The sequence below is a fragment of the Oreochromis niloticus genome, unplaced genomic scaffold (assembly GCF_001858045.2).
Source record: "Oreochromis niloticus isolate F11D_XX unplaced genomic scaffold, O_niloticus_UMD_NMBU tig00006538_pilon, whole genome shotgun sequence".
Taxonomy (NCBI): domain Eukaryota; kingdom Metazoa; phylum Chordata; class Actinopteri; order Cichliformes; family Cichlidae; genus Oreochromis; species Oreochromis niloticus.
In genome coordinates, this window is record NW_020328054.1 from 1 (window position 1) to 9,850 (window position 9,850).

General features: G+C 38.2%; 2 protein-coding genes across 2 annotated transcripts; one reads left to right on the forward strand and one right to left on the reverse strand.

Annotated features, from left to right (window-relative positions):
* The first annotated feature begins 422 nt into the window (after nucleotides 1-422).
* On the forward strand, nucleotides 423-5,378 carry LOC109199305 (probable serine/threonine-protein kinase At1g01540). The gene is made up of 10 exons (XM_019354604.2): nucleotides 423-531; nucleotides 639-939; nucleotides 1,023-1,058; nucleotides 1,394-1,441; nucleotides 1,574-1,617; nucleotides 1,732-1,996; nucleotides 2,190-2,382; nucleotides 2,479-2,611; nucleotides 3,150-3,257; nucleotides 4,548-5,378. Exons 2-10 carry the CDS (start codon nucleotides 645-647, stop codon nucleotides 4,983-4,985), a joined length of 1,560 nt encoding a protein of 519 aa, XP_019210149.1. The 5' UTR covers nucleotides 423-531; nucleotides 639-644; the 3' UTR covers nucleotides 4,986-5,378.
* A 1,344-nt stretch (nucleotides 5,379-6,722) lies between these two features.
* On the reverse strand, nucleotides 6,723-9,765 carry LOC112845269 (uncharacterized; the record flags this gene model as incomplete). Its single annotated transcript, XM_025904728.1, has 10 exons — nucleotides 6,723-6,862; nucleotides 6,946-7,080; nucleotides 7,182-7,279; nucleotides 8,101-8,152; nucleotides 8,246-8,373; nucleotides 8,460-8,548; nucleotides 8,686-8,776; nucleotides 8,876-8,960; nucleotides 9,255-9,290; nucleotides 9,640-9,765. Coding segments are annotated over 10 exons (848 nt in total), but the record flags the coding sequence as incomplete, so codon positions are not given.
* Nucleotides 9,766-9,850: the final 85 nt, after the last annotated feature.

Consider the following 9,850-nt stretch of genomic DNA (forward strand, 5'->3'; position numbering starts at 1 on the left):
ACTCCTTACTTTCTAAAATTTTATTTTGAAGGCGAGATTACCCAAAAAGGCTTTGATAACAACGTAAAAAAAGCTCCTGGCAGCAGAAAAATCAGGTAGGTTTGATACTTTTGAACAACATGTAAAATAATCTCCTTTATATAACATGATATGCTTAGCAGGTTATGATTGACTAACCACTTTATTTATAGATGCAATACATTTTGAAAGCAGATCAGTGTGCAGTAGTCTGTGATTGTAGTAGAATTCTTATAAAGCACATGTTTCACATCACTGCCCTATTTATATTGCAGATGACACTCCTTCAACAAGTGGCAATGAATTTCTCAGTAAGAAAACCCAATTATTTTGCTTTAAGATCAGTTGTAATATAGAACTTTCTGCGGATCAGTTTGATTAACTTTCAACTTCATCCATTACAGGTGCAGCAGAGGCCTTGGTAAAGCCAAGAAACTACTACAGCCTCAAGTAAAGAAAAGGCAATTTCCATTGAATGATAAACGTTTGGACCATGGCAAATCATTATTGAAGGTTAGTTAAAAAGTGAAGCTATGTGTATGACTATCAGCAATATATTAATAATTAACTGTCTAAAAGGCATATTTTTCATAAACTTTGCTTTTTCTCCTTGATGCTAGGTCAGAATGGCTCCCATGGAGTGGAAACCAAGAACTCCGAGAAGGTGTGGACGGTACCAGAAGTTAATAATGGACGAAGCTCCACCTCGAATCATCCTGCAAGGCCATGAAACCTATGATGATTTAATTACCATAGCCAAAGAACGCTTCTGGCCAGAGCGTACTGAGGGGAGTGAGTTCACTCTTTGTCATTCTGACGGGACCAGGTGGAGTAAGGAGGATTTCCACAAAGAATACAGAACTGTTTCTGATATTACACATCTGTGGAAAAGAACACTATACATCGGGCGAAGACAACTGGGTAATAAAGTGATCAATATTGCTATTAACTACTGTCTAGCACTCGATTTTGTATGGTATGAAATAATTTTACTTTTTGTACAGAGGTCGTGTGTTTGGATGATCAAAGTTCCATCTCAGGTGTGTGCCTGCCCAAACCAAATTGAATATTTTTGATTGTGTGATTGAACATGGTACACCAGGGGTGGACACCGAGGGCCGGTGTCCCTACAGGTTTTACATGTGTCCTTGAACCAACACAGCTGATTTAAATGGCTAAATTATCTCCTCAACATGTCCTGATGTTCTCCAGAGGCCTGGTAACGAACTAATCATGTGATTCAGGTGTGTTGACCCAAGGTGAGATCTAAAACCTGCAGGGACACCGGCCCTCGGGGCCTGGAATTGCCCACCCCTGTGGTACACGGACTATGGTGGGCATTCAGATATATTGCAATTAATGTGTTATTTTACAGATGAAGACCCTGTAACTAAAGTGGGTGGTGATGAAAGTTGCAGTTTAGGTGAATGCCTGGACATCTAACTAAATCATTAAAATTGACTTCTTATTTTGTTTGCATTACATTTCCAACCTTTACACACTTGTTTACTATGCTTGGTCATTGCACATTTGTAATATGCATCTTATTCTGCAGATGAACTTCCTGAAACCCTCATAGGACAAAATGTTGCAGAACAGGTAAAACCATGGCTTCTTTTTGAACAGACCAATTAATTTCTTATCATTGTCATAAATGTGGATATTTTCACAGTGCACCCTGCAAAAATATATCTTGGCTGAATGTGTTCATAGGATTTCCATCCAGAAACATCCAGCTCAGGTGAATTTGAAACAGGGAGAGTCAGAAAGAAAAGCCAGTCCAAGCAAAGGAAGGAGGAAAATGTAGGGTCATCTCTAGGTCCAGGTGGAGCAGTGAGCCAAGACATGTTACCACATGCAGTTATTGAGGCAAAAGAAGCTATGGAGGGAGCTGAAGAGCTATCTGAAGGTGCTGGAAATAGTGAGCTTTTGATAGATTTTGCAGAGTCCTTCAACACAACTCCAAAGTCGCCATCATGTAAGCATTATTTCGCATTTAGGGCTAACATCATATCATCAGACAAAATTGTAAATAAAGGTTTTCATTCTTCACTATTTGGTACTCAAGTTCCTGGAGTAAACCTAGATATTACTAATCCAGCAGTTAATAGAAGAATGTTTAGCAGTAGCTGTATGTTAATGTATGTTACTTTGTGTTTTTTATCCCCAAGTGTATCTTCCACGTGTTCCATATGTGGAAGAGGCTTTAATTACATACAGCGAGGACAATCTACTGGGAGAAGGGACATTTGGCAAGGTATATAGAGGTTCTTTTCATGGTACTCCAGCAGCTGTTAAAAGGATCGTGTGTGGCCAACAAGGGATGGAGGACAGCGACATTCATCATGAGATAAATGTTTCACTGTAAGAACTTTGACACACTTATTTTTGTTTCATTTTCAAAATCGATTGTTCCTCAAGCTGTAATGCCTCTATTTTTTTTTTTTTTTTTTTTATTAGGAGACTGTCTCACCCCAACATCGTCAGACTAATGGCAGTTGCCCGCACTGAGTCCTGCTTTTTGTTGGCAGCTGAATACATTCATGGCGCAACCCTGCAGCAAGTGCTTCACACAGACAGCTGCTTGGTGAAGGTACCAATACTCATAATTTATATTGAATACATTTTGTGAATAATCTTAATACCATCATATTAAAACAGAACTTCTTATTGCTGGCATTTCTTTAAATATGTACTTGAAACCATCTTTGCGTACAACATATAAAAAGACTGATTAATTTTTTTCTCTCATGTTTTCAACCATTTAGAATTACAAAAATGATCTTTAATTGCCATATGCCAGAAAAGTATGAACTTAGTAAAATAATAATCTTAACTTTCTAATAATAAGCTTCTTTACTATTTTGGTAGAATTGCTTTTTTTTACATGGATGAGTTCAGACATTTTAGGTTTTCTTCTACAATATTCTTACAATATTTTTCAGGGATTTTGGTCCAGTCCTCCAGACAGGACTGGTGTAACTGAGTCAGATTTGTTGGCCACCTTGCTCACACACACCATTCACCTCTGCTTACAGTTTCACAAGAGGACTGCAATCAGGGATTTTTGATGGACACTTCCAAACATTGACTTTGTTGGTCTTAGGTCCCATTATATATTGTCTTGATAGCTTGAAGGGGATGATGCCGGTTTCATATCACTGGACTTATCCATGGCAGTAGAGTACATCCATGCACAGAGAATCATTCACCAGGATATAAAGCCAGCAAATGTCATGGTAAGTGTTGCAAAAAGCAGTTTCACCACAGTTCGTGTATTCGTCAGGCTTCCAGAAAAAACACCGGGACTCAGAGTAGTCAATTAACAATATTTTTATTAATACACACTTATTGATTATAGCTTATAGAAGGGAGATGTACAGAACCCCGGACTTCCTCTGCAGATCTCAACTCCTTTGTCCGTTACATGCAGTTTTGTATAAGTGACCCCCCTTCTAACCCCTCTACGAGGTGCCATAAAACTAATCACCATGTTTACATGTTTGTGTGTGTGCGAGCACGTGAATGCCTACATGTGCGCGCTCCCACGTACCTACGTGAGTGTTCGTGAGTGACTATGTGCGCATACCTGTGTATACACACAGGTATGCGCACATACACTCACTCATGCACACTCACTCATGCACGTGAGTGAGTGTGCATGTGGGTGTGGGTGCGTAAAGTAAAGCACTGCAGGTGTGTGTCTCAATGTAGTGACTTCCCGGATGTCATAAAAACCCATCTCCGTTCCAGACCACCGTTATCAAGTCACAAATGTTGAAACCCCCTCCTAAGTATACCCTGAGGAATTTCCACTTAACATCAACTCCTCTTTGTCTTAGTTTCACAGCTCAAATGGGGGAGGGCCTCATAAAATCTACTTCTAAGTTCATGACACAATCAGGCCTTTATTACATTGAGGCAGTGTCAGTGTCTTTACAATAATTCTACATTCTAAGTTAACATATTTCTAAACTCTAAAAAACTAAACATTCCTACATGTCTAAGCTCTAAAATAAGCTAAACATTTCTACATAAGCCATACTGAATTTTTCTTTATTGAACTTTATTCTCTTCAGTCTATTAAACACTACATTTCAACGAGGAACTGTTCTGGTATATTCATATAAAGGACTTTTTTTTAAGTAGGAAGCCTTACATTGTTTCTTTAATATGTTGGTTGTTGCACACCTACAAAATTCCCAAACATGTTGTAATAAGTTTAGGCTTTACAAACTGAATTTTTCTATTGTTCTATTAGTCTGTACCACTTTCTTAAGTGGAATGGGGATAAAAAAAAAGAACAGGACTATAAAACCGTGTTTGATCATTATCCAATCTGTTAATTTCAATGTTAGGTATAATAAACAATCTCAGAATAAATCTGCAGTGGTTGGGTGATCTGGGTGCTAAAAGCTTTGAGGGGTTTTTTTTTTTCAATTATGAGCTGTGGTCTTTGGAATGACAGTTTTGATAACATTTGTGAGATTTAAGACAACCTGATAAGTTCTCGTGTGTATACCTTATAGGTTCACCACCCTTCTAAGAAGGCAGTCCTGACAGACTGGGGCATGGCAAACATAAGAGACACTGTGATGCTTCGTCAAGGGAGTAAGTTCACTGCCCAGGTTATTGGTCCAGCTGGTGGCACATATCTTTACATGGCTCCTGAATGCATACTGATGTTTGAAGAGGCCTCGTTCCAGACAGACATGTGGTCCCTCGGAGCCACATATCTGGAGATCCTGACGGGGTCCGCTCCGTGGACTGTTAAAAAACAAAGAGAACTGGCTGCACTAATGGCCACCAAAACCCCACCACATGCCCTATCACATCTCAGTGACAAACACAGTTTTCTTGGTGGTTTGGTGAGCTATGACCCAGACTCAAGGCCTTCCGCATCTGATGTTGTTAAGTTTCTCAAGTCAGGCCTTGATCTTACAAGCCGATATGGCTACAAGTGGTAATGTTGCTACAGTCTGCAGTTCAAAAGTCTTTCAATGTTAATTATGTTATACATTAGGGTTAACAAAAGTTGTGTTAAATGAAACACTGAATCATTATGAAAGATGGCACCTTGTCAATTGTTTTTCAACATTTTATTGTACATTTTGTTGGTCAGACAGTTTTCAAATTACCTGTTGATTGTAAACAAGGATAAATAAATGTTAACAAACAATGTTGTATGATTTTATTGGTCATTGGAAATGTTTACTGGTGCACCTTCCATCCTCTGTCTCTTCAGAAAGATGTATATGTCATTTGCCTCTGCAAACGTAGAAGGTGTAGGAACTGCATTTCTGTTCATGGCAGTTGTCAGCTCTTGGACTAGCATGAGGTATGCAGCAAGGCAACCATCAGGTGTGCAGGGAAATTGGCTGTTTTCTAAAATGTTCTGGCACATGTCTCTGAATTCCTGGTTTGCTACCAGTGAAGGCTCTTCCACCTCACAGATTAATTGCTTGGCGTAGTCTAAAAGGTCTGGGTCAACTATGTGCAGCACATTGCCATATCCTGCGAATGAAAGACAATATTGAAAAGATGTTCACTTTGGAATGTTAAAAATAAATGAATAATCATAAAGCTGTTCTACAACCTGTATAATAAGCAGTCAGTTTTTACAGATGTTATTGCAGAAACTGAAAGATGTAAATATCACTCAAACATTTTGATTAATTTTTAGTTAAAGGTGCCAATATGAAGCCATATTTGTATTGACAGTAGAAATTCAGAAATCTCAGATTGTACCAGAAGTAAGCTTCTTAGGAAGACAAATAAAAGAAAGCACATTATAACAGTTTTACGCTCATTACACTGGATTCCAGTATATTTTAGAAAAATCATTTTAAAATTTTAGTAATGACTTTCAAAGCTCCGAATCGTGAAGCTCCTGCCTACATTTCTGATCTTATAGAACCCCACACTCCCTCTCCCAGCCTGTGATCATCTAATCAATGGCTGTTAGTAGTCCCACCAGAAGACCAGAGGCAATAGATCTTGCAGAACGGTGGCTCCCAGGTCATGAAATGCTCTGCCCTAAATCATTATGTTTCCTTGATTGTATTTATTCTGTATGTTCGATTGTGCTGTTATATGTCTGTTTTACATAATTGTGAAGCCACTTTGTGGTTTTTATCCTGTGAAGAGTGCTATATTAAAGTAAAAGTAAACTAATGAAAGTTAAAAGAAAAAAAAGAAAAAAAACCCCACAGACTTTCAAATGACATACCAGGAGGTGGTGAGGTAAACAGAAGGTCGGGTTTCCCAAATGGACCTGGTGCATTGCGTTGCTTGCGGATGTCATGGGTGTTCCAAACTGTTTGCTCCGTTTTTAAGTCTCTTTGAAGCAGTGGCAAGTGTGAGTACTGCAAGCAGTTGCTATGAAAAAGGATAATTAAAAAGTTAATATGTTCATCTGCTTCTTTGAGGAAGAATATGTAAAAGCTAATTTTTAATCAGTACTCAAAAAACAAAGGCATTCCTAGACCACATACTTTCATACTGCTGCTTGATCATTTTTCATGTCTAAAAATATTGACTTACATGTGCACAGGATTGTCCAGTTCAAGGATCCAGACTCCATCATGGCCTAAGCATGTGGTTTTGAAAAAGACATAAGTTGTGAAGGTGAGCATTTCATCAGTGAAAAGGTACAGATGTAAAAAAAAAAAAAAATTCCAGCATAGTGTTTTCAGATAAACTAATCCATCGTATGTTTAGCGCAATTTTGATGGCTAGTCTTTGTTATTAGGTTTTACAGGTGAAAGATTTGCTTTACCTCAAATGTTGTCAGCCATTTCTTAATCCATGTCCGCTTTAAAATACTGTTAAAACATTCAGCTCTCTAAACAACATAAACATGACATTATCAGTTTTGTTGTCAGGTTGTTACTTTAGAAATAGTCATTTACCAGCTTAAAGACATACCTGGTTGTGCACTGATGTCCCCATTCTGAAGCACCTCCATGCCTGATTCCCAAGATCTCGCATGTGAAATGCCATCTGCATTTGACCACAACAAGGTTCTCCTTTCCTCTGTCCCCCGAATCATTTGAGGACAGCCTAAAGACACAAACTGAAGATAATTAGTGAATGATGAAAAAATAAATTTATAACCAAAATGTAATCTTTTTTTAACCCCCTTTTTTAAGTATATTGCATACCACCCTGTTCTTGAACAGCCTCAAAGAAGTATCTGGCCACAAAGTTTTGTTTGCGGTTGGATGTGCCCACCTTTAGCCATAGAACCTTCCTGGAAAATCTGAAAAGAGAGAAATTGAAAAGCGGCCACTCGTACATATGATTTAATCATGTTTTGGCAATATGTTTGGTTTTTGTTACATTCCCCAAGAGTATTCTGGTTTTCCATTGTATTCTGTCTAGGCGTTGTTTCTGGTTCCTCCGGCCATTTTGACTGCCATAGTTATGTAGGCTTACATGCCTTTGGAATTGAATGTGACCCTTGACTGTGTTCAGACTGATGCGAGGAGAGAGCTGCCTTTTGTTTTGTATTCTCCTGTTTATTGTGTTGGTTAGGTAGGTTATCGTAAATTGTACATTTTATTTTCTTTGGAGTTAAATTCTGTTTACTTTATATCAGGGATGTTTTATTTGTTGTGTTGTTCTTGGCCCTCCCTGAAATAACTGCCAGTCTGAAATGGACTAGCAGGAAATAAACCTTTTAAAAAATGCCATCTTGAATCCTCCTTCACTATTCATACTTTATCTTGGTCCCTTAGACCAGGCTTGGCCCATTCCAGACCTCGAGGGCCAATGTCCTGCATGTTTTAGATCACACCCTGGGTAAACACACTTGAATAAAATGATTAGTTCATTACCAGGCCTCTGGAGAACTACAAAACATGTTGTGAGGGTAATTTAGCCATTTGAATCAGCTGTGGATCAAGGACACATCTAAAACCTGCAGGACACCGGCACCTCGAGGCCTGGAGTTGCCCATCCCTGCCCTAGACTACTCAGGAGAGATAACACCTCAGTTTACCTCACATCCTTATCTTGAAGCAACTTTGTACTATATCTGAATATAATCAATTAAGTAGCGAATGCCATATTCAGACCTACCCATCAATCCCCAAATGTATCCACATTCCAAAGAACTTCAGTTTATCATTGCCTATATGAAACAACAAATAAAATTACAATTTGTTTCGACAGAAGTAACATCAAAACATGACAGGAAGGTTAATTGAAAAGATAAAATAAATACCATCAATGTGCCAGGTGTCATTTGGACCACGGCTGATGTAATTCCGACGGGGAATTTTCTTCTTTCCAGGAGATCTCCTCTGAAGACCACTTGCATCCATATCCCTCATTATATTAGCAACATCGTCTCTACAGTAACAATAGATTTTACTCTGAGCTCAACAGTAAAACAAGAGAATACTTGATTATATTGAGTACACACTATGGAAACCAACCTGTAACAAGGCCGCACTCCTCTGACATCCCTTACCCGCTTTACCATTGCCCTGATTCCTTGTTCAGGAGACCACTGTTTCATCTCACTCTAAAAAACAAACAAACAATTAATTGAATGGGCTTTTTTAAATAACTACAGAAAATAACATTTATTGTTTCAACAATAGCTCCTAACACAGACTTCAGGAAAATATGTATTTTTTGCACTGATGTTTTAACACTTACCTCCACTGCTTTGTGGATTTCAGTAAAAGGTCGTTGGGGGCATCTTCGCTTCAACCCTAGAAGTTTTAAAACTCGTCTCAGATGCCTCTCACTGTTAAAAGACAACACAGACTTGCATTATATTAAAGGACAACTGCATGTTTTGTAATTTTAGAGAGTTGTCATGGAAACTGTTGAAATGCAGACTTACCTTATTTTATGCCCATATGAATTGAGTACACAGCTGATTTCCTTTTGTTTTAAGCCTTTGTTGAACAATGTTATTATCATCGTATCTTGAAAGGTTAAGTGTAACAAAAATAGTCTAATTGATCACCCACCTCTTACACTGAACATAAGTAATTAACCAGTAAATTACTAAATCTTTTAGGTGGCAATTATACTAAAAGCAGCGTCTATTCAGTGCCCACAAATAAAATATGTGTAGCAAAAAATACACTTCTTTAATATGAAAGAGGTGAACAGTAGTTAATAAATAAGTTGTACTTTCGTCATTTATTTTTAATGCTCTTTAAAAAAAAAAAAAAGTATTTTTGGTACAGTCATAAGAAACAGCCAGAGTCGGATACTCCTTTCATCATCGTCGGATGACATTGCAGAAAAGTCTAAAAACAACAACAGAAAAATACATATCAGGATCACAAATATCTCAACAGTAGCAATATAGAAAAGAGAAAACAGCGAGAGAAAGGATGCAGGCTGCTCGTAAGCTTTCAGCTTGTCCATTTGCTGAAACATATACAAAACAATTACTAAACAGTTTAAATTTAAATCACGTTTCACCACCACTGTCGCTAGCTAGAACGAATTGGCCAGACAAGAATAGTGCTGATTTGGTTTCGTACAAAACTAGATTTCCTTCTTTGATAGGTAACTTTCACAACATTACCGCAACTTAATATCACACAACTGTGTCAAAAATATGAACAAAAAAGGGAGAAAAGTTAAACTTACCTTGTGTCGTTAGGAGCCTGGACCGCGGTAAAACTCCGGTGAGGTCAATGACCTTGCGCTCTCCCACTGTCACACGTTGATGACGTATTTGGAAATCAATTTGGATGGACATGACAACAGCGCCACCTGCAGGAAGATTTTCTGAGACCTGACAATTTTCCAGGAGTCTGATACCTGACAATTTACCATGTGAGTCTGAGACCTGACATTT